Below are 23,873 nucleotides of genomic sequence, written 5' to 3' on the forward strand. Positions count from 1 at the left end.
GTCTCAAATCTAGCCGTAGGAGGATATGACAGTAGCAAGCAATGGATGAGGTCCGGCCTCCGAAGATCGGATGCCTTCAGAGATCGAGCACTCTCTAGGTCGGATGTTCCAAAGTTGAGAGTCCCGGGTTGGGTGCCTGGTGGGGCGCCAGGTCGTCCGAAGTCGGGCGCCAGGTCGGTCGTCCGGGGTCGGGCGCCAGGTCGGTCGTCCGAGGTCGGGCGCCCGAGGTTGGTCGTCCGAGGTCGGGTACTTCTAATCAAGTGTTTTGGGATGACTTGTATTTCCCTCAACACTATTATTATTGAAGGATAATTTTAAATTCTAGTAGAAATATATTATTATATTTTATATTTATATAATGAAAATATTTAATATATTACTATATTACTCCTATTTACCTTATTTTTCTAATCAAAATAATTATTAGTATTAAAAAAATCTATTATAAGTATAAATAAAAATATTAATTCTATAATGAAAAATAACATATTTTTATAAAGATTAATAATTTATTGGAGTAATAAATATATTTTTATAGAATATATCAATAATTAATATATTGATAAATATATTAATATTTTATTATAATATATTTTATATGATTAATAATTATATGATAAGAGCTACTAAAAGTAGAATATATAACAAAATTATGGAGCTATTATAGAAATTAGTATATTAACTTACATTTTTAATTCATGAGAATTAAAGATACATAAAAAAATCCATCTAAGATATTTGCGGTATTATGTAGTCAGTGATCTTGAATCCCCGCACCATACCAAACAAGTTACTCATGGATATCCAGGAACTTTTAATCACTGGATCGTGACCTACTAAACACATTGATCTTAGATCACCAGGGATCAAATCACCTAGTATTCGAATCACCGGAATCTTAGATCACCGTGGTGATTCTGTTGGGGCTACCAAACGCCGGACGAAGAGATGCTATTATTGGTCCACAAGAGCAGTGCTGATGTCCGAGCGCGTGCATTCATCAAAATTACCAAGAACTACCTAATAAGAACAAGCCTCAGATGGACCCTCTTGCACATTGCTTGAAATTATCACCCGCCGAGAGTTGCGGCTTGGAGACAACCTTTTGCGTAATTACAACGAAGGGTTTCAACCACCTCCAGACATCCACCAAAAACAAATAGAAGGTTATCAGAATAAGAACCAGAAAGTTAAATAGCACAAACTCATCCAGCCTTTTCCATGGCTCCAGTACTTCCTTTTGGATAGCCACACAAACCAAACAACGAGGTTATGGGCCTACTTGAAAGATTAGCATAAGCATCAGTCTTAATTTCACGCCCATTCAGCTAAACAGCTGTTGGACCAGTACAGAACCACTACCATTTGGAAACTCCATAACATGTTTTAAGTTGTAAACTCATTTCTTGAGATGACTTCCAAGACGTAGCCAGGCTCCCCGAGCAATGACTGTATCATCACAGAAAATACCCGGTCGGCTTGCCAATTAGCAATCTCTAAAGTTCATTGACGAAGAAAAATTACACAAAAAATATAGATCAACAATTGAGTAGTCGAGTTGTCATCCATATCAAAACGAGCAGCAGATTGACTGTGCCAACCCTTCCATTGTCCTCGATGGAGGATGCCTGCCACTACAGATATTTTCTTGCAAGAGCTCTAACTTTGGTATCAAAGTGAGAGGATGTGATGCGAGATCCAGACAAGTAGAGCGGATTCAGAAGTATCTACACAACCAAAAGATGATCATGAACAATTACGAGAAAATAAAATTCACAATATTACAAACAGGACCAAACAGAATACATTATAAATCTGATTAATGCTGTTTTAGCAAGCAGATAAAGCATATAAATTGTAAGGACCGATGTAAAATGAAGAAAACAGGTGAAATGGATCAGTAACAAAGTTAAAAAGCTTGGTGTGTCTCGCACATTCAGCCACGTGCACAAACAAGCATGCATGAGCATGAATGAGAACGTACAAGCACATGGCTATTTGGTTGCATTAAACGAGTAAATTTATTCTTGCTCCTGCAAACAGCATGCTCAATCCTTTTGCAACATGCCAATGATGATCATGGCACAACTACCTACCTATTTAATGATGGGTGGTGATTACTGGACATCAGAAACAAAACAGACATATCTCAGACATCTAATGAGCACATTGGATTCTCATATCAAAAGACCAACTTTCTAGCATCTCTGTTAGCTAATCGCAGCCATTTCTAAAATAACATCCTAAAATGCAGCATCGTTTCTGAAACAAGTTTCAATTAATTATCATAACAGCTTATTCTCAAATCACCTTTAAAGTTCATTCTTTTTCATATCACTTAAAGAAATAAAAAAATTACTAAATTTGCTGAGATGACAATTAGTTTCCAAAATATATGTTTGAAAATTCAAAGGTTCCCCTTCATGACAACACAGTTTTAATGTATTAGCTTAAAGATTTCACACTGGAGAAAGTCTCACTAGACCAATTCATGATTAAGTACATTCGGATTGAAGGGTTCCCCTCCATATAGACACATTTCATTTTCACTGAATTAAAAAAATTTATAATTTTAACATCAAGAATTTTCAGGTGAATGAATGCTAAAATATGACAAGTATATTACAAGTGAGAGAAAACTTTGCGAAATTGGAAAATTTAACTCAAATGACATGTTTTTATGGCTTAAAATGTTGAACAATGAAAACAAACTCATCAAAATATGAACTCCACATCAAAAAACTCAGTTAACACAAAAATTCAAGTAAAATTTAAAGTGAATGTCTAAAATCAAAAGAATTCTCAAATCAATATTGGCTGAATAAGCATGTAATACTGGCAGTGAAGTCAAACAAGATATACAGGTAGACAGCAGCAATATTACCTTTATATATAGTTCATGAACCTCTTGGAAGAAACTTTTTATCCCATCCTCATTACGAGAATCGTGAAGCAGCATCAATCTAGTGTGTATGATACAGTTGATCAAAGAAAACAGAAATTGGACATAATGGAATATTAAACTAAGCATTGCAAGTCATAAATGAAAACGAACCTATTCAAATAACATTGTTTGCGACCTAAAAGCTTTCCATGTTAAAGAACATGAGCAATGGTAAATTCATGTTGTTTTATTATCTAAAGGAATTTTTTTTAATGAAACAGAGCATAATGACCCTGTATCAATTGGTTCCTAATGAAAAAGGAGAAAATCAATACAGAATCAAGAAACACATTATTTTTTATCTGTCAAATGGAAAAGCAGACAACTGGTTTGCATCACACAACGCAACTATCTTACACACAGCTTGTTCAAAATAAATTTTTGATATACACTTCACCATATCTGCCCATCATGTTCGGAATCCAGTAGAACAATGTACTAATGGTAAGGATATGACCTGCAGTAACATACACAGATACCACCAGATCATTGAACCTCTCCACTGCTTTCAAAAACCTGCACAAAATACGTGAAGATCAGAAAGTTGAGAGAGATGGAATTCAAGAATGAACTACAAGACTGAAAACTTTATTGTCCGCATTATATTTGAGCCTCCATGAAGAAAGAATTCTCATAAATAAAGGTCAAACATCGATAACACAGACACCTAAAAACACACTCACATGGCACTTGTTGTCCATGCAAGGTCCTGAACAATATCTAATGCTGCATGTAAAATAAATTGGTGCTGGTGAGCTGCTTCTTCCTTCTGTCACATAAACACCAAAACGCAAGATATAATGTGGTTGGAAAAACATGACTTACCAAATAACAGGAAAGATTCTAATAGTAAGATCTGGTCGAGGTGGTTGGATAGCAATAAAATAGCAATGACCATGTTTATGAGAATACGAATATAAAGAACATATTCAATTAAAGTTTTGGTGCAAATATTATTTCACCAGCTAATCTTAAAATGAAAAATGCTCTTTCCCAAACAAACAACAGGAAGAATTCTAACAGTAAGATCTGCTCAAGGTTGTTGCACAGCAACAAAATACCAATGACAATGTATATGAGAATATAATTAAGAAGAGCATATTCAATTAAAGTTATGGCGAAATATCTTTTTCACCAGCCAATCTTATGAAGGGCTAAATCTGCATCGAAAATAAACCTTTTTGATTCCATGCTGAAGTTGGCGAAGCCATGCTCTTTCATTAGGGTCTGAAACCAACAAAAGGCTATTTGATTTCACACACCATACCTAACCAATCTGCTATTTATGCATATCACAGTGCTGTTCCAAAATAAACAAACTGTTCCTCACCTGTTGTTGTTTTCCCTATATGATTTTCAAACAATCTAAACAAGTTTGCTGGTGGATCTCATTCTGGTGGTATTTGTTCTCTTTTAAAAGAATTGAAAAAATAAATCTGGTCAGACAACAGTTGGATTAAAAAACATTTATGATCCATCATACCCCACTTGTTTCCAACATTAAACCAACAAAGGCTGCTTTTAATATCCATTTATCCTAGGGATTCTCGTTGTTTGCTATCCTATCACAATTCATAGCAAAAAAAGTTCATGCACCAGATATTATCTAATCTCACCAAAGAATCATTATTAAAGAATCAAAGAATTTACTGCACATCGTGCAGAATAAAATAATGATCAAGGGTATAAATGCTTTGTCTTGAAATAATGTGTAATGTGGTTTTTGAATAGGGTATTAATATCATTACTTGTACTTATGTCAAGCCCTCTACTCATTGTTTATAAGGCTCATACGGTTACAACCAAGATTTGCCATCTCGGTATTGGACCCCATACCAGTGCCACATTAGCACAATATCGATATAGTAGGGCACGAAGCTTTTTTGGCATACCAAGTGTCGGTATGCCATCCGTACTGGGTACCAGTACCGAACCGTTATAGTACAGTACACGCCGAATCGCCTGATTTAGGCCGATACGACGTACCTTGGTTACAATAATGTGCAGTTAGTAAAATAGCATGGAATTTAGAGAGAAAAAGCTTAAATACTGTAATAGGGGGAAAAACCATACACGAAGTGCGGAATACATTAATACCTTCCAGAGCCACAAAAGTTTACTAAAACAAGACATATCATCTATTCACAAGCTTAGCCACAATTTCTGCCAACATCATTTGCCTGCCTTGAAACATTATTTACAACTCTTTGTGAAATTGTTAGAATTAGATTTTTTTTCTTCTTACAGGACCAATTTTCAAATAGCCATTTATGGATTCTAGTGCAGATTAACCTAGCACTTAGTGGTAGACATAGTTAGTTTTGCATCCCTCCTTGCCTTTTCTTTGTGCTCTTGCAAACACATTCTTGCTAGATACAATGCCTAGGTTGAACATTGTTTCCTCGACTAGCATTGAATAGGGGTGTAAATGGGTCGGGTCGGGTCCTAAGTGACCCCGACCCGACCCGGTTTTTTGTTCGGGTCCTAATTTTGGACCCAGACCCGACCCAGTTGAAGATCGGGTCGGGTCGGGTTTGGGTCCGAATGGGGTCCAATTTTTTGTGCTTTTGGAAAAAGATTTGGGCAAATCTAATTTGGTCATATCATAATTATGAGGTGCTGGGTGACTCATGACTCGAAAGACTTGCTAAGTCATGGGTGACCTTGAGTCAGAACAGATGACCCATGACTAACTAAGTTGGTCTACAAGCCAAATGTCATACCACACTATTTTTTATCTATATGACTGATTGGACGAAACTTGGTGTCTCCCAGCTCCCCTCTCACGAGGACAAAAAAAATCCTAGACCGTCTTCCAAAATCCAATTCCATTGCAGAAAACTGGCACATGACCCATATTCAATTCAGTGTTCCCTCACTTTCGCCCTTCAAACGTTAAAAGAAACAAAAGCCCAAAAACAGAAGGAAAAAAAAAAGCCAGCTACCGAGACACCAGAGGTATCAACAGTGTAATAGATTGAGAGAGAATCCTGACAGGCCAAGTGTTCCCTCACTTTTCCTTCTTTTTTTTCTTCTCTCTCTCTTTCTCTTCGGGTCCATTCGGTAAACCCAGAATCCGGGGGTCAAGCTACAACCTGTGGATCGTCAAAAAGGTGACCCGACCCAGAAAATGATTCGGGTCCAATTTTCGGACCCGACCCGGACCCACGGATCCTAAAATTCGGGTTGGGTCGGGTCTACGCGGGTCGGGTCGGGTCGGGTCACGGGTTGACCCGACCCATTTGCAGCCTTAGCATTGAAAACAATTGGCCCTTCTTGATACTACATACACCCAAGGGCCGCAACTTGTGTCGATGCATGACACATTGCCATGGGGTGGGTGTTTTCCATACCCAAACACTTGTGGGACGCCGCCTCCACATGGCACACACCAAGGCCAGCCCTCCTGGATCCTTCCCTCCAACATACATAGAAATCCACAATGGTCCAGCCGCATCGCCAAGCATGCACCTCTATGTCTTTGCTAGGCAGCTCTACCAAACTAAACACATGTGGCATCTTCGAATGCCCGCAAACAACCCGACACCTCAAGTCAACCGCAATGCTCATTCACACCCTTGTGCCAATTCCAGGGTTTTGCCCTACAAGCCAAGTATTGCTCATCTAGATATCGCGATGGCTAGCAAAGTACTTTCATGCTACAACATACCACCAACCTGCACGCCACCATGCCGTCCTTTGGGAATAGACAGACCAAGATCACATGATACAACCATGCAATGCCATTGCTATGCATGTAGCAATAGCCACACCATCCTCTAGTGTGGCTCAATCGAACCACCAAGCTAACCCACCCCACAACCCCTTAAAGCTACGATTAACCATGCATGTCTGAACCCTCCAAGGTTCCACAATTCAACCTCCCCCAAGGCTCTCGTGCCACGATCCCTGTCTTGCATCGTTGGCATGCCTTCGCATCCATGGCCATACTGCTTAACAATGTTCATAGACTATTCGCACATTCCTGCACATTACATAATACCCTCAAAGCACATGGCTACACCTCCCAACACTTTTTATTCATGGCCTGCTCACACATCACTGCACATTGCCACAGTACTGGCATCCAAGTCTACCCCTCAAGTAAATATATTCAACCTACACAACTTTTGCACCACATTGTCCTCTCCTTGGCATGACTCACTTGATTGTCCTTGATCCTTGGCCTAGCTCCAAGGCACATGTTTCAACCAATAAGCCTTACGCCGCACATGCTCCATGACCGACCGGCTCTTACAGATCCCTGTGAAACATCACACCTTGCAATACTCACAAGATTTTCTAGTCAAGGTAGGGTAAACCCTTGTTCGTCTAGTCCTTTATCGCCTTTATGCTTCACTACAAAGATCAAGAACGCACAGGATAACTTGGACAACTCCACAAGGTAAAACCTTGTGGAAATCCCTGCCATGCAATGTGGCCAGCTTGTCTAACCAACATTGCCCTAGACGTCTCCACACGAGACTATTTGGGCATGGCACTGTCTTGCCTCGAATGTGCCGTTATGGGCCCATGTCCTACAGGCCTAGAGTCGAGGACGCATCTAAAGCACCACCCTTCCTTAATCCATGAGGAATCCTCGAATATTCACATGTCTTGGCGGTCCGTTGCCATGACAAATATCATGTTCTGCAAGTGTCCCAACATCATGCCTTTGCTATGCTGCACCACAGCTAACCATTGCCTCCTCAACATCCCAGCTAGACATCCACCAGCTCTCCACCCTAGGATGTTCCAAAGTATCGAGGAGCATTCCAACTTTTGGCACATGCAAAATGCTTCACCATGCCTAGCCACACTCATGCGGGCACCCCCTTACAATAAGCCTAGAGCCACATCAGTGATAATGTGCCACACACTAGCACCAAGATTGACATATCGTGTTGTTCCAGTGCTTGGCACTTGTCATGCACTAGCATGGAGCCTAGTGGCACAACTGGCATTGTAATCTAGCGATTCACCCTTTTTTTCCTTGCAAGACTATCCATTATGGGAATCGGAGTGCACTAAAAGGCTTCCTTGGACTAAATTCACTGCTTAAGAAATATATGTAACCTGATCATCACTTCACATGGAAGAAATTGAAGACACTCATATCTCGCTCTTCATGATTACGCAATTATTCTTACCAAAGCCAAGACTGCCATGCAATACTACATCCTCTCATCTAAGAATTCAGTAGCTAATTCTCCCACTCAGCTTGCAGGAAACTTAAAAAAGTAACATAACAACAAATGGAAGTTCTTGCAAAAGTGAGCACCACTATCAATTCATTTATGGATAAGGACTAAACCTAAACAATTTATGAGTGCTGTAGTTTAAAAATCTCATTTGTGTTACACTACAAAAAATAAGATCCTTCTTTACATTTTAAATATTCCACACACCAACATCAAGGTCTTCTCAAGTATCTCTCCTTTCTTCACACTTACACATAATTCCTAGCCCCACTCCCTACCAAATTCTCTGCCAATTCTCAATGTACATAGCCATAACTTTCTGATCTTTCCTTTACATCATATTAGATACTCATTCTAATTCTTTACTTGCTCTGGCACACATCAGCAACAAAATTCTAGTTGATACCATATATACTTAATGTGCACAAACTCAGCTTACACAAAGTTCCAAAATATTATCAACCTCATTGCCTTATTATTATTTTTTTGAGTCACAACAGCAAGTGCAGATCACAAACAACCCCCACGAACATCTTCTTTTGATCTTTGCGCTTAATACTACTAGAATACTAACTACTTCTCTATTGAACAACATTTGTGATTAGATTTGTTAATTCGATAAATTTGCATTCTATGAAATTTGTTCTGATCAAGTGATGATATAGACACTTCACTTCCACTGTGTTCCTCAATAACTTCAATTACATATGTCCTTATATTACAAATTAACATATAGAGCAACTTTCACAAGAAAGATTAACAAATAAGGAGGAATACAAGCCTTTTTTTGTCCCTTTTGGTCAAGCCCACAGAAACTGGCCTTTTTGGTTCATTAATACCTACAATATCTGCATTACTTATTGTTGCTGGTGGTCCAAACCGAGAACGATTGGCACAGCGGTGTGAACGGGGTTCCCTTGGAGTTGGGTTGATTGCGCTCCACCTTCCACCGGGAAACCTGCAGGCAAGCCTCGCACCACCACTGGGGTAGTGGGGGCCCTCCGACGATCAAGTCAGAGGAGATTGAAGGAGAAGGAGAGATAGTAGTAACGGATAAGAGAATACTCTGGAAAACCTTTACTTACCCTCCCCCTTCCCCCCCAGCCTCATATATATCAGGCTGGGGGATTTTTCCGGGGATTCGTCATCGTGTGGCACGATGGGGCTGCCACTGACATGGCCGTTACAGGGCGTCGTGGGGCAGCGCTGGGTACGGCCCTGGCAGGGCATAGTGGAGCTCCGCTTTGTACGGCTGTTACAGGGGATCGTGGGGCAGCGCCGGATACGGCCGTTGCAGGGAGTAGTGGAGCAGGGGGCCGCGGCGTGCCTCAGAGGAACAGTCTGTTGTTGTCGAGAGATTGCCGACTCGGGGTCGGATGACTGGATCAGGGGGCAGCCGACTCGGGGTCGGGCTGCGGAGCCGAAGATATCCGACTCGGGGTCGGATTGCTGGATCAAGGGGCAGCCGTAGTCTTCCTGGGCGCGCGTGCCGGTCACGTGGGGCATGGTGGCTAAATTCCCCCGTAACAGTAGGCCCCCACTTCCGAGCCTGGAACCAGGAGGGGAACGGGTGAAGGGAGTGATGCTTCGAGATTGCCGCCATCCCTCGGAAAGGCGCGCGCGCTTCGAGCTCCCCGCCTCCTTTATGGCGTATAGCGGTTGTCGCTGATCTGGCAGTCTGCGGATTTCGGCGGACATCCTTCCTTAATGGCGTCGATTCGCCTTTGGGGCGCGAGCGACCCTTCGGCAGCCAGGCGTCCTCTGGCGTCACCGAGGCGTCACCCGCCTTTCCGCCTATTTAACCGGGGGCCCTCCCCCGTCCGCTTTTCTCTTCGCAGGCATCTTCGAGTTTCTCCCTTGCGCTGCTGTCGTTGCCGTCGGACTGTTTGCTCGCTCCTCCTTTGACGCTCTCGGAGCCGTTCTTCCTTCCCTTCCGGTGAGTTGCCCCATTCTTCAATTTAGGGCTCTCCATACTTTCTCCTTCCGTATTAGTGTACTTCAGTCGTTCCGGTCCTTTCCCCCTTCTTGGCCCCGTCCTGACCGTAGATCCACTGGCCATTAGGTATGGACGAAGTAAGAGCGGACCGCATTCAGTCGGATCTGATCCCCGAAGACCTAGATAGGTTCGTGGCCCGGTACCACCTTCCCGAAGCCTGCAACGTTACGCTCCCGGGGCCTGAGGAGAGGATGTCCCATCCTCCTCCAGGGAAGGTCGCCATCAACGAGGACATCCTTCGGGCCGGGTTCCGCTTTTCCCCCTCGGACTTAGTTGTGCAGGTGCTTCGGGATTTAAGAGTGGCGCCGACGCAACTGGTGTCGAACTCATGGCGCGCCCTGACGGCCTTCCAGGTTCTCTGCCGCATGCACGAGGTTCCCGCCACCCTGAATGTCTTTTGGGAATGCTACGGCCTGAACGGCCACCCCCAGGACAGAGGGTGGTGGTGCTTTGCGGCGCGGCGAGGGTGCGGCCTTGTTAAGGAGGCTCCTTCCTCCATTCACGGCTGGAAGGAGCGTTTCTTTTTCATTGACGTAGATCCCTCTTGGGGAATCAGGGCAACCTGGGAGACGCCGATGAAGTCCCCGATCGGCCTATCGAGGTTGTCGAGGGAGGAATCCGATGGCGTCGCCGTCTTGAAGGGGTTGGTTGCCGAGGGCCGGCTCCCCCCAGTGTCTCGCCTTATTTCTGAGGACACCTTGGTGAACGTCGGCCTGAGCTCGGTCCCCGCTGACCGTGAGCTCGCCACCACTTCTTTTTTGGCTTTTTTCTCCTCTTTCGTTTCTTCTTTCCATCAGCTTCTCAGTCTCCGACCATCTCGTCCTTTTTGCAGAAATCGACGACGTCATGCGGTCGGACAAGGCGATGGCTGTTGGTAGGACGTCCCTACTGGAAGCGGTCCGGAGGAAGAAACGGACTCCTCCGAGCGGCGTCCCACCGGCGAAGAAGTCCCGCCAGCAGGCGACTCCGACGCCGACAGACGGGTCCGGACCCACCGATCAGGGGGACGTCGCGGGCTCGGACCGACAGTTGGCGCTGTATCAGCCCTCCGGTGATGAGACTACCGTTATTCCGGAGGTGTCATTCGAGCGCGCCCGAGACGGCCGGGTTGGACGCGATCGGTCCCCAACCCGGCCTTCGACTCGGTCGGCTTCGGATGACACGAGAAGGAGGGGCGCGCCGAGGCCCCGGCCGAGCGGGACCCTGTCGATTCCTGGAGCGGCCCCCGCCCCGAGCACGGTCAGCATGACTCTTCCCCAAGCGATGGGTAAGGGTAAGGCTGTAGAACCACCGTCCGGCTCCGGGGCGAAGTCGGGGTCGGCCTTCACTTTCGCCGGCGCCCGAAACCTCATCGAGACGGTGCTGCTGGAGAAGGACCGTAGGCAGGTCCGGCAGATGAGGATCCCTGACGTCGGGGCTGCCAGCTGCGTCTGTCTTATGTCGGTGAGTGTTCTTTTGGTCGCTTCCGCCACTCATAAGCTCTATTGATCCCCGTCTGACGCTCTCATTTTTCCTATCTTTTAGCTCGCCCAGTACATGATTCGTCTGGAGGAGAGCCACGAGGAACAGGCGAAGGCTCCTGGCGAGGGCCGAGAGCCAACTGAAAGCAGTAGAGGAGGGAGGCCAGGCTGCGGCGGGGAGGACGACCAGGGACCTCGAGACGAGGCTCCAGGTGGCCGAAGAGCGGGCACTCGGCTTCGCCGCCCTCGAGAGGCAACTGTTGGAGGCTTAGGAGCAACTCAAGGTTGCCTCGGGTCTCGAAAGCGAGGTCAGGAAGGCGGAGGAGCGGGCCGAAAAGCAGTCCCGGAAGGCTGCCGACTTCCGGGAGAGGTGGGAGAAGGCCCAGCGGTCAGCCGACAACGCCCGCAACCGAACCCGGTCTCTTGAAGCCAAGCTGGGCGAATTGGAGTCGGTCTTGGAGGAGTCCCGCGCGAGCGACCAGGAGCTTCATTCGCGCCTGGAGGAGGCTGAGGCTGCTCGCATTGCTGCCGAGGCGAAGCACAAGGAGGCTCGGGCTGATCTGCTGAGGGTCTCCTCCGAGGCGGACGACCGGATTGTGGCGAAGGTCATGGAGGCAAAAGCTCAGATTACGGAGCGAGCAGAGGCGGCGCTGGCCGAGAAGAGCGCGAAAATCGGGCGTCTGGCGGTACAGGCCTATCGTCAGTCCGCCGAGTTCATCCGTGACATGTCGGAGGCGGTACAGGCCTATCGTCAGTCCGACGAGTTCGTCCGTGACATGTCGGACGCGGGGTCCGACTCCTTTGTCTTAGGCTTCGATGAAGGCTTGGCAAGGGTGTCGGCTAAATACCCCGGGATTGACCTGAGTGGGGTCTCCCTCCTCGACTCCCCTCCGGCGCCATTGCCTGCTGATTTTCCAACCGCCTCCCTACCCCTTGCGGACGTGCCCGGCGTTCCCGACCCAGGGGTTCCTCCAAGCTGACCCTCTGTACCTTTCTTTGTCCTTTTCTTTGTATGTTGGCGTTTTGCCAAGTTGTATGGGTCTCGGCCCTGAAACAATGAAAGTTAATGCAAATAGAGTGTTTCTTCATTTCACTTTCGTCCTTCCTCTTTTTAACTCTTGGTAGCGTCTCGCCGACTCCTAACTCTTGAAGTTTTTCCGGCGCTAGGCCAGGCATCCGAGGGTTAGGCCTCAGAAAATTCTTCCGGCACTAGGCCAGGCATCCGAGGGTTAGGCCTCAGGAAATTCTTCCGGCGCCAGGCCAGGCATCCGAGGGTTAGGCCTCAGGAAATTCTTCCGGCACCAGGCCAGGCATCCGAGGGTTAGGCCTCAGGAAATTCTTCCGGCGCTAGGCCAGGCATCCGAGGGTTAGGCCTCAGGAAATTCTTCCGGCGCCAGGCCAGGCATCCGAGGGCTAGGCCTCAGGAAATTCTTCCGGCGCCAGGCCAGGCATCCGAGGGCTAGGCCTCAGGAAATTCTTCCGGCGCCAGGCCAGGCATCCGAGGGCTAGGCCTCAGGAAATTCTTCCGGCGCCAGGCCAGGCATCCGAGGGCTAGGCCTCAGGAAATTCTTCCGGCGCCAGGCCAGGCATCCGAGGGCTAGGCCTCAGGAAATTCTTCCGGCGCCAGGCCAGGCATCCGAGGGTTAGGCCTCAGGAAATTCTTCCGGCGCCAGGCCAGGCATCCGAGGGTTAGGCCTCAGGAAATTCTTCCGGCGCGAGGCCAGGCATCCGAGGGTTAGGCCTCAGGAAATTCTTCCGGCACTAGGCCAGGCATCCGAGGGTTAGGCCTCAGGAAATTCTTCCGGCGCTAGGCCAGGCATCCGAGGGTTAGGCCTCAGGAAATTCTTCCGGCGCTAGGCCAGGCATCCGAGGGCCGAGCCTCAGGGAATTCCGCTCGTTGGTCGGCCAAGGCTGGCGCAAGCCGAGGCGACCGGTCGGGGCTTCAGGCTAGTCTGCTCCCGGGATGATCATCGGGTTAGCCTGGCATCCGAGGGCCGAGCCTAGGGAGATTCCGCTCGTTGGTCGGCCCAGGCTGGCGCAAGCCGAGGCGACCGGTCGGGGCTTCAGGCTAGTCTGCTCCCGGGATGATCATCGGGTTAGCCTGGCATCCGAGGGCCGAGCCTCGGGGAATTCCGCTCGTTGGTCGGCCAAGGCTGGCGCAAGCCGAGGCGACTGGTCGGGGCTTCAGGCTAGTCTGCTCCCGGAATGATCATCGGATTAGCCTGGCATCTGAGGGCCGAGCCTCAGGGAAATTCCGCTCGTTGGTCGGCCAAGGCTGGCGCAAACCGAGGCGACCGGTCGGGGCTTCAGGCTAGTCTGCTCCCGGGATGATCATCGGGTTAGCCTGGCATCCGAGGGCCGAGCCTCAGGGAATTCCGCTCGTTGGTCAGCCAAGGCTGGCGCAAGCCGAGGCGACCGGTCGAGGCTTCAGGCTAGTCTGTTCCCGGGATGATCATCGGGTTAGCCTGGCATCCGAGGGCCGAGCCTCGGGGAATTCCGCTCGTTGGTCACGCGCCTGTCGCTTGCCGCTCGACGAGATTTCTCCGTGGCCAGCTACGATCGTGTTTCTCCTCTTCTCCAAGCGTCGCCTGGAGAACACCAGAAGGGTATTAAATGCTAATTGAGGCGTTACCTGGGAAATCGGATCGCCAGTTGCTGCTTGCAAGGAGTGTCAGTTAAGCGGCCGCGATATGCGCGTTCTTCGAGGCGGATGCGGCCTGGGCGCGAGCGGAGATACGTGGGCCGTGGGATACACACCGCCCGGAGTGTTCTGCATGAAGAATGCAATTAAGGAGAACGATGCTTAGGAGATCGTGGGAGGATACGCCTCGAGAGCTGGAACGGCTCCGGATTCGGTGCGCCCGCCTTTATTGGAGCCACCCGCATCGGAACGACCGGGGGCCACAGTTTGGCTATAAATATAAGTACAGGCGCGGTGGAGCCTGCCAAGCCGGAGCTATTCAGGTTACCATGGATCGTGGACCTCCTCTCCGGCGTGTGGCTGGAAAACCCCCGCCGGAGGAACGGGAGGCGCGCCCCTCGCGACTTCCGCCAACTAGCCGTTTCATCTGGGATCAACAAGGAGGTTCTCCCCGGCGGAACTCCGCTCTAGGCGTTTCATCCGGGATCACATCCCCCCTCCTTTCAGCCCCGCCTCCCAATTAAGCTCTGCGCCAGACGCTTCATCCGGGATCGCGCCTCCTCGCGCTCTTCTCCCTTGTATTCCTTCCCTCCCCTTCTCCTGGGAGGACCGGAATATCCCTTGGAGGTGGCGTTTCTCTGGAGGCAGCGGGAACTCCTCCTTCGTCCACTTCTTCTTCGTCCGCGCCGGCTCTTCGTCCTTTGCGTGAGGCGTGGATGGCGCCTCCGGGGAGAAGCACCCACGCCCGGTGGGATTGCAGCTGCTTCGGATGGAGGGTTCGGGGTCCCAGATCTTCAGCTCCACGGAGTCTCCACCTCTTCCTTGTTTTCTTTACTCCCCAATTCCCCTCTGGGAATTCTTTGTAATCACACGAACACACCGTTGTAACCAGGAATTATTGAAATGAAAAGAATTGTACATTTTTCGAACTGTCTTCCTGGCTTTGTCGCTCTACTGGTGATACACCCGCAGGTTAGCGGAATTCCAGCTTCTCGGAATTTCTCGACCATCTAGGGCCTCCAACTGGTAGGAGCCAGGTCGGTTTACCCAGCGAACCCTATACGGGCCTTCCCAATTTGGCGCCAGCTTCCCACCTTCCGCGGGTTGAGATGCTTTGGCTCGCCTTAGCACCAGATCTCCGATTCTGAAAAGTTTCGGTCGGACCTTGGAGTTATAATATCGGGCCACCCTCCGCTGATACATCGCCATCCGCACCTGTGCCATTTCTCTTGCTTCTTCCAAGAGGTCCAGGTTCCCTCGGAGTTGCTCCGAATTGGCCTCGGGTCGGTGCGCGGCGACCCGGGGCGAGGGGAGTCCGAGCTCCACGGGAACAACCGCTTCCGTGCCATAGGTTAGGCTGAAAGGCGTCTCTCCGGTAGGGGTCCGATGCGTGGTCCGATACGCCCAAAGGACATTCTCGAGTTCTTCGACCCAAGCTTGCCCCGTCCGACCGATTCGCGCCTTAATTCCTTGGAGGATTGTCCGATTTGTGACCTCGGCCTCACCGTTGGTTTGGGGATGCGACACAGATGTAAACCGATGCTCGATCCCGAACTCCTCGCAGAAGTCACGGAAATACTTGTTGTCGAACTGTCGACCATTATCCGAGATGAGGACCCGAGGTACCCCAAATCGGACAATGATGTTCTTCTTCACGAACTTCCGGACTTGCGCCTCCGTGATAGTGGCCAGCGGCTCTGCCTCCACCCACTTGGTGAAGTAGTCGATTGCAACAATCAAAAATTTCCGCTGGGCTGAAGCGACGGGGAATGGTCCGAGGATATCCATTCCCCACTGTGCGAAGGGCCAGGGCGCGGTGATTGGTGCCAAGGGGACAGAAGGGACTCTCTGGACATTGGCGTGGCGCTGGCAGGCGTCGCATTTCCGTACGTGATCCTTCGAGTCCTCCAACAAGGTAGGCCAATAATAGCCTTGCCTCATGATCTTGTGCGCTAAGGACCTAGCCCCCAAGTGCGATCCGCAGACGCCCTCATGGACTTCGCCGAGGACGTAGGCCGCCTCCGAGGGGCGGAGGCACCTTAAGAGGGGGGCGGTGAACGAGGTCCGATACAGCCTCCCTTCATAGAGTACGTAGTGGGCGGACTTCTTGACAAGTCGCCGAGCTTGATCTTCGTCTTCAGGGAGGATCCCTTCGGCGAGGTAGGCGACGAGCGGGTCCATCCAAGACGGCTCCGGATCAATCGCCATCACCGCTCCAGCCTCGCCGATGCTCGGGGCATCCAGGGTCTCCAGGTAGATTGCCCTCGACAAGTTGTGCGCCTCTGTGCCCACCAAGCGGGACAACCTGTCGGCCCTGGCATTTTCGCTTCTGGGGACCTGCTGAATGTCGACACTGCCGGGGTCGGAAATGAGTGCTTGCACCTTCCGGACGTAGTTCTGCATGGTCGGGCTCCGGGCCTCGAACTCCCCACGAACCTGCCCGACCACCAGCTGGGAGTCGGTGAAGACCTTCAAACGCCGAATGCCGAGCTCTCTGGTGAGTTTGAGTCCCGTGACTAGGGCCTCGTACTCCGCCTCGTTGTTGGTCACTGGAAATCCAAACCTCAAGGCATACTCGGCTATCACTCCATCAGGACTGGTAAGGACCAGCCCGGCTCCACCCTCGGGGTTCGACGACCCATCGATGTGAAGCGTCCAAATCGGGAGGTCGAGGCTGGGCGTTTCCGGCGGTCTAGGTTCCGCCTCCTGCACCGTGCACTCAGCGAGGAAGTCTGCGAGCACCTGGGCCTTGATGGCGGGTCGAGGCTGGCAGCGGATGTCGAACTCACCGAGTTCTACTGCCCACTTCACCAGTCGTCCCGCATTCTCGGGGTTGCTGAGGATCTGCCGTAGTGGTTGATCGGTTAAGAGGGTGACCGAATGGGCCTGAAAATAGGGGCGAAGCCTCCTGGTCGCGGTCAGCAGCGCGAAGGCGATCTTTTCAGCCTTCGTGTACCGCGTCTCGGCATCCCGTAGGACCCGGCTGATGTAGTACACAGGCTTCTGGAGCTTTGACTCTTCCCGAACCAGCACCGCACTGACCGCGGTTGGGGAGACCGCCAGATAGAGGTAGAGCATCTCCCCTTCTTGCGGCTTGGACAGTAGGGGAGGAGACGCCAGGTATTCCTTGAGCTGGTCGAATGCTGCTTGACATTCGGCCGTCCAGAGGAAGTCTTTCGGGCGTTTTAACACCTTGAAGAATGGTTGGCAGCGTTCGGCCGATTTTGCCACAAATCGTCCAAGCGCGGCGACCCTTCCAGCGAGCTCCTGAACCTCCTTTACTTTGGTCGGAGGGGACATACCTTGGATGGCCTTGATTTTGTCTGGGTTGGCTTCAATACCCCGCTGGTTGACAATGAAACCGAGGAACCTCCCGGCCGAAGCGCCGAAGGCACACTTCGCTGGGTTCAGCTTCATGCGAAACTTCCGCAAGGTGGTGAAAGTCTCCTCCAAATCCGCGATGTGCTGGTCTGCATGGCGGCTCTTCACCAGCATATCGTCCACGTACACCTCCATGTTCCGGCCGATTTGCTCTTTGAAGATTTTGTTGACGAGGCGCTGGTAAGTGGCGCCAGCATTCTTCAGACCGAAGGGCATTACCTTGTAGCAATACAGCCCCCGGTCTGTTATAAAGGCAGTTTTCTCCTCGTCCTGTGGGGCCATCATTATCTGGTTGTAACCGGAGAAGGCGTCCATGAAAGACAGCAGCTGATATCCGGAAGTCGCGTCGACCAGTTGGTCTATTCGCGGAAGCGGAAAGCTATCCTTAGGGCACGCCTTGTTCAGGTCGGTATAGTCGATGCACATCCTCCACTTCCCGCTCGCCTTCCGGATAAGTACAACATTTGCCAGCCACTCGGGGTAGCTTACCTCCCTTATGAATCCTGCCTCCAAGAGCTTGTCTACCTCCTGGTCGACCACCCGGATCTGATCCGGGGCACAGTGTCTCTTCTTCTGCTTTATTGGTCGGTGGGTCGGGTCGACGTTGAGGGCGTGAGAAATGACCTCCGGGTCGATCCCAGGTACATCGGCCGCCGACCGGGCAAATACATCGGCATTGGCTCGGAGGAATTCCACCAACCGGGCCCGAGCTCCCGGGTCGAGATTGGCGCCGACCCGGACCGCCCGGTCGGGGCGGCCTTCCTCAAGGGGGACTTCGACCACTCCCTCGGCCGGCTCCCCGTGCCGCAAGGCCACCTCGTCTCTGGCATCAAGGAACTCGACGCTTAGGGCTTCCACGGGCTTCTTCCCTTTGAGGGTTGCTAGAAAACATTGCCGTGCGGTCGGTTGGTCACCTCGGACCTCTCCGATCCCGACCGCCGTGGGGAACCGCATGAGCAAGTGGTACGTGGAGACCACCGCGCGAAGGGCGTTCAGCCCGGGTCGCCCGAGGATAGCGTTGTAGGCCGAGGGGATACGGACGACCAAGAACCCGAGTCGCACCGTGGCTTCTGCGGGTGCGACGCCCGCAGTCACAGGCAGCTCAACGACACCTTCCGCCGGGACAGCGTCACCGGTGAATCCTACGAGGGGGGTGGACATTTTGTGCAACAACTGTTTGGACAAGCTCATCTTTTGGAAGGCCTCGTAAAACAAAATATCAGCTGAGCTTCCACTATCCACAAGAACACGCCTTACATCATAGTTTGCCATAGTGAGGGAGATCACCATGGCATCATCGTGGGGAGTCTGAACCCCCTTTACATCCTAATCAGAAAAGGTGATTACATTGCCGACCCTCTGCCTCTTTACGACGGCCGTCCCTGACGCTTCCGTCGAGCCCCCTGCGTTCCTCACAGGCCGAGAGCAGCCCCCAGTGATAGTGTGGATCACGCCCGCAACGGGTCGATTCTGCTCCCGAGGCTCCGGAGGAGCCGGGTCGGCCGGACGCGGGTCTGCGGGGGGACGTCGGTCGCTCACATACCGACCGAGATGCCCCCGACGGATAAGAGCCTCGATCTCGTCCCGAAGCTGGAAGCAGTCCTCTGTGTCGTGGCCGTGGTCTCGGTGGTACTCACAGTACGCCCGGGAGGGCCTCTTTCCAGGGATCCTTCGTATCTGTCTCGGGGCCGGGAGGTCCTCCCGCCCCTTGATCTCCATAAGGATCTGGGCCCGGGAAGTCAGGAGAGGGGTGTACCGGTTGAAACGTCGGGGCGGAGAACGAGGGCGTGGGGCGCCGTGGTTCTTCGCCGGCGACGGGCTTCTGCGCCGACGCTGGGGCGTCGGGCTCCTCCTCTGGCGTGCCTCTTTCCGCCTTTTCTTCCCAAGCTTTTGTGGGATCTCGGCGACCTCCTTGCTCCGGTGGGCGGCCGCCTCCTCGGCGTCCGCATACTGGTTCGCCCGGGACAACAGCTCTGGAAAGCTCCGCGGCAGGCGTTTGTCCAGGGAGAAGGTGAGTCTGCCCTTCCGGAAGCCACGCTTCAGGGCTGAAAGAGCTACCTCCTGACTCAGGTTCCGGACCTCCAGCGTAGCCCTGTTGAAGCGGGTAAGATAATCCCGCAGGCTTTCTCCCTCGTTTTGCCGGACATCAAAGAGGGAGTCGGAGACCAGTCGCCGCCGGCTACTGACGGCGAAATGAGTGATGAAGAGGCGAGTGAACTGGTCGAAGGACCGGATTGAGTCAGCCTCCAGCCCGGCGAACCATGCCCTCGCCGGGCCACGGAGGGTTGCCGGAAAAGCCTTGCAGAGAAGGGGATCTGATGCTCCGTGGAGGAGCATAAGGGTCCTGAAACTCTCGACGTGATCCCGCGGGTCCGCCGCCCCGTCATAGGGCTCGATCGCCGGCATTTTGAACCCCGGCGGATTCGGGGTCCGCAGGATCCTCGAGGCGAGCGCCGGCTGGGAGGAGATCTCTAAGTCGGCGAAGGGAATCTTTGGAATGGCCCTTCAGGACCTGGAGTTGTCGGTGGAGATCGTCCACCCGCCGGTCCAGGAAACGCGACCGGTGGGTGGGAGACAAGGAGCGGCGAGAGGGGGATCGACTGGAGCGCGGGTTCCTCGAGGACTGGGGGGTCTGGGAACGCGCCCGAGCCCGCCTCTCGTACCCCGCGCAGCTCCGGTGGGAAGGTCCCAGCAGAATGGAGCGTGCTCGAGAATCCTCCTCGCGTCGGCGCTTCTCCCCATGGGAGAGGAAGGAACACGGGTTGGGGAGGACAGGCGAACGCTCAGGCAGCGGCGGCTCCTGAGCCTGCTGCGGCGCCCGGGACATCACACCCTGCAGATTCTGCACTGCCTCCGCGAGGGTGCGAACCTGCTGGGTTAGCTGGTCGAACTGGGCGGCTTCGACCATCTGAATGGGCGGTGGGGCGGTGGAGTGTTGCTGAGAGCGTGTTGGGGATGCAGCGGCCTCCCGGCCAGTGGCGCGAGAGGCCCCGCGACCGGAAGCATTGGAAGCTCCACGACCACCTCGCCGTGCCATTACGATCGCTCTGAGATCCGGTGGCCCTCCTTCTAGCGCCAACTGTTGCTGGTGGTCCAAACCGAGAACGATTGGCACAGCGGTGTGAACGGAGTTCCCTTGGAGTTGGGTTGATTGCGCTCCACCTTCCACCGGGAAACCTGCAGGCAAGCCTCGCACCACCACTGGGGTAGTGGGGGCCCTCCGACGATCAAGTCAGAGGAGATTGAAGGAGAAGGAGAGATAGTAGTAACGGATAAGAGAATACTCTGGAAAACCTTTGCTTACCCTCCCCCTTCCCCCCCCAGCCTCATATATATCAGGCTGGGGGGTTTTTCCGGAGATTCGTCATCGTGTGGCACGATGGGGCTGCCACTGACATGGCCGTTACAGGGCGTCGTGGGGCAGCGCTGGGTACGGCCCTGGCAGGGCATAGTGGAGCTCCGCTTTGTACGGCTGTTACAGGGGATCGTGGGGCAGCGCCGGATACGGCCGTTGCAGGGAGTAGTGGAGCAGGGGGCCGCGGCGTGCCTCAGAGGAACAGTCTGTTGTTGTCGAGAGATTGCCGACTCGGGGTCGGATGACTGGATCAGGGGGCAGCCGACTCGGGGTCGGGCTGCGGAGCCGAAGATATCCGACTCGGGGTCGGATTGCTGGATCAAGGGGCAGCCGTAGTCTTCCTGGGCGCGCGTGCCGGTCACGTGGGGCATGGTGGCTAAATTCCCCCGTAACACTTATTTATGTGCCAATATGCATAAACAGAAAGAAAGGCTATTAAATTGCTTTTTACATGGACAAGACAGATGCTATCATGCTCTTCTGATAGCTTCTTTTGATACCTTTAGCAGATCCAACATAATGTGGAAAATATGCATTAAAGCAAGGTGTTGAGCTAATACCAAGTAAACAATATGTTTTCATTTTGCAGACTAAGGTAGCATTGACTTTCAAAACTAATATGCAATAAGAAAGTTACATCATTACGCTATGAAAGATTTATATAAACCTAAATTCTGAATAAAATAATGAATTAGCGGAAAGAAGGATATCACAAGAAAGTATGATTTTTCTATCAAATTGATGTTCAAAAGAAATGTTAACTATCACCAAACTAAGCGGTTTGCTCAACAAGATATGCCTAAGCTCTGATCTTAACTAGCAAGCCTTATTCCATCAACTAGTTGACTATATAGATGAAAGTGATCCACCAAAGCTTGAAAATGTTCAAGAACAACTCTCAAGCTAAAGTCAACCTCCAATCAAATGCTACCAGATAGCTATAATAGTTCAGGCAACAAAGAGGATCACCATGAAATCTAGAAGGCCAATTAGAGGAATTTGAAAGAAAAATATAAAAAACCTACCTACTAGGTCAGTAAGTATTGCAATTTAAGCTTCAAGCAACAAGAAGAAAACCTCCAAGTATCCTCTAGAAATAGAAGCTAGACAAAGATGGAAGTAGAGGATAACATGGGGAACTGTGCAGTCATCTTTCAGCTACGATTAAGTCAAAATTGTCAGATTGAAACACGATCCCCTTGAAGGGTAGTCCAGCAACAAATCTTAAAGTCAAGTAAAAGCTTCAACGGAAAAAATTGCCTTTAGAGAAGGTGCTACCTCATTAATGGAGATTAACTACATGTGTTTATGCTTGTACATGAAGAGATAGCAATAGATAGAGAGAAGGAATAAGGAGAGAGAGGGACAGAAAACAAAATTATGTAGATGGAGCAAAATTGTTAGTATGCCAGCCATGTCACCCAAATACCAATACTACACACCTGAATAACTATACATAAATCCATCAAAAAAATACATGTGGATGTATGTGCACAGTTTCAGAGCTCTTTACATTGCTAATGTGCCTATCTGATGTCATTCTTGTAGATAAGAAAAGAATTTTCATGTCCGTCAGTTAATGGTCTTAAGCATTGGTTTGAATTGATATGATGCCATCATTACTGCTAATGATCATTGTCAAAGAAAGAAGAAAGGCGTATGAAGCAAGAATAAAGGATGATGCAACAGAAGCCATACTTTAGGTGCAGATCCCACTTCAGCTTCATATATAGGAATGTCATTCCTGCTGACGATTATAAAGCATGCCGTGCTTGCCATATGTGTTCAACAGAGACCCGAATATTGACAGCCTGACAAGCATCCAAGTCAGATAAAGGAAAGGACAAATTGAAAGGAGTCAGGAAATTAAGCTATAATGTGAAAAACATCAGCATTTCACTATCTTCTAAAACTCTCCAGCAATGATAGAATTCAACCACTCGAGGAGGGAGAGGTGGGGTTAAGATCAGGATCTCTTCATAAAATTTTATGATACAGAAAGTTGCTACAGTCAACTGCCACATAGAAACAAGGCATATTGAGCGAATAGTTGGATAGTAATAACTTTTTCACAAGATAAAAAGATCTGGGCGGAAAAACAGTTCTAGCTCTGAGATTATACATGATGCAGGTATTTCCAAGCAAACATTCATCGTCATCAGAAGCTTCGAGGAGATCCCTAAATCGGTATATTAACATAGATGACCTAAAAGAAGAAAGAAATATCACATCGACGCATATGATGAAATTAAAAGAGCCGCAAGACTATGAAAGAAGCATCACGGCCGAGAATAGGAAAACCTTTTCTCTTGTTTCTTTGTTTCTTTTTTTTCTTGTTTTTTGCCCTCGCATTACACTAATAAGCGGATGTCTTGGACCGATTTCATTCCCTCATTACGATAAGCCCCTGGTTTCGCCTAAAATTTATGTTTCTAATATGATTATCCAGCCACATGTGGGTGAAATAATACCATAGCATGACAAGATTCAGAACAGATGTCTCTCCTCAATTGGAATCCATAGTTGGGATCGGAGTCCGTTTACGTGTTGGAGAAAATTCGACAGATGTCGCGAAGAACGAGATGAAAGTGAGAGAAGGAAGAAATTAAATATCAGATCTCTTCTGCTGCGAGGTCCGGAGTGGAAGCATACCTGGTTCTGGCGAATTGAATTGATCTTGATCTCTACACGGACAGAGAGAGCGGATTCCGAAAACGCTGGGACTTTTTCTTCTGCCGAATCGAGATCGAACAGCCGAGATTCAGATGATTCCAAAACCCTAAATATAATTAGCAAGAGAAGACCGGAGGGGGGGATGGGCGGGGGGGAGAGAGAGAGAGGAGAGAATTATAAAATGTATAATATATTTTTTTTAAACAAAGCAAAGATTAATTT

At 50.1% G+C, this 23,873-nt stretch overlaps 1 protein-coding gene across 4 annotated transcripts; it reads right to left on the bottom strand.

Moving 5' to 3' along the window:
* Positions 1-1,167: 1,167 nt before the first annotated feature.
* Positions 1,168-23,815, bottom strand: LOC103722909 (trafficking protein particle complex subunit 2-like). 4 transcript variants are annotated; one of them, XM_008813638.4, is made up of 6 exons: positions 23,631-23,814; positions 22,677-22,789; positions 3,628-3,710; positions 3,399-3,460; positions 2,885-2,970; positions 1,168-1,727 (listed from the first exon to the last, which is right to left on the bottom strand). In XM_008813638.4, the coding sequence occupies exons 2-6, from the start codon at positions 22,755-22,757 to the stop codon at positions 1,635-1,637; spliced, it is 405 nt and encodes a 134-aa protein (XP_008811860.1). In that variant the 5' UTR covers positions 22,758-22,789; positions 23,631-23,814; the 3' UTR covers positions 1,168-1,634. The 4 variants fall into 4 exon arrangements, with proteins under 4 accessions (XP_008811860.1, XP_008811858.1, XP_038976056.1 ...); XM_008813636.4 differs by having other exon boundaries at positions 3,628-3,713; XM_039120128.1 differs by lacking the exon at positions 2,885-2,970 and having other exon boundaries at positions 3,342-3,460; positions 23,631-23,815.
* Positions 23,816-23,873: the final 58 nt, after the last annotated feature.

This window comes from Phoenix dactylifera, unplaced genomic scaffold (genome assembly GCF_009389715.1).
Source record: "Phoenix dactylifera cultivar Barhee BC4 unplaced genomic scaffold, palm_55x_up_171113_PBpolish2nd_filt_p 000717F, whole genome shotgun sequence".
In the NCBI taxonomy this organism is placed as follows: domain Eukaryota; kingdom Viridiplantae; phylum Streptophyta; class Magnoliopsida; order Arecales; family Arecaceae; genus Phoenix; species Phoenix dactylifera.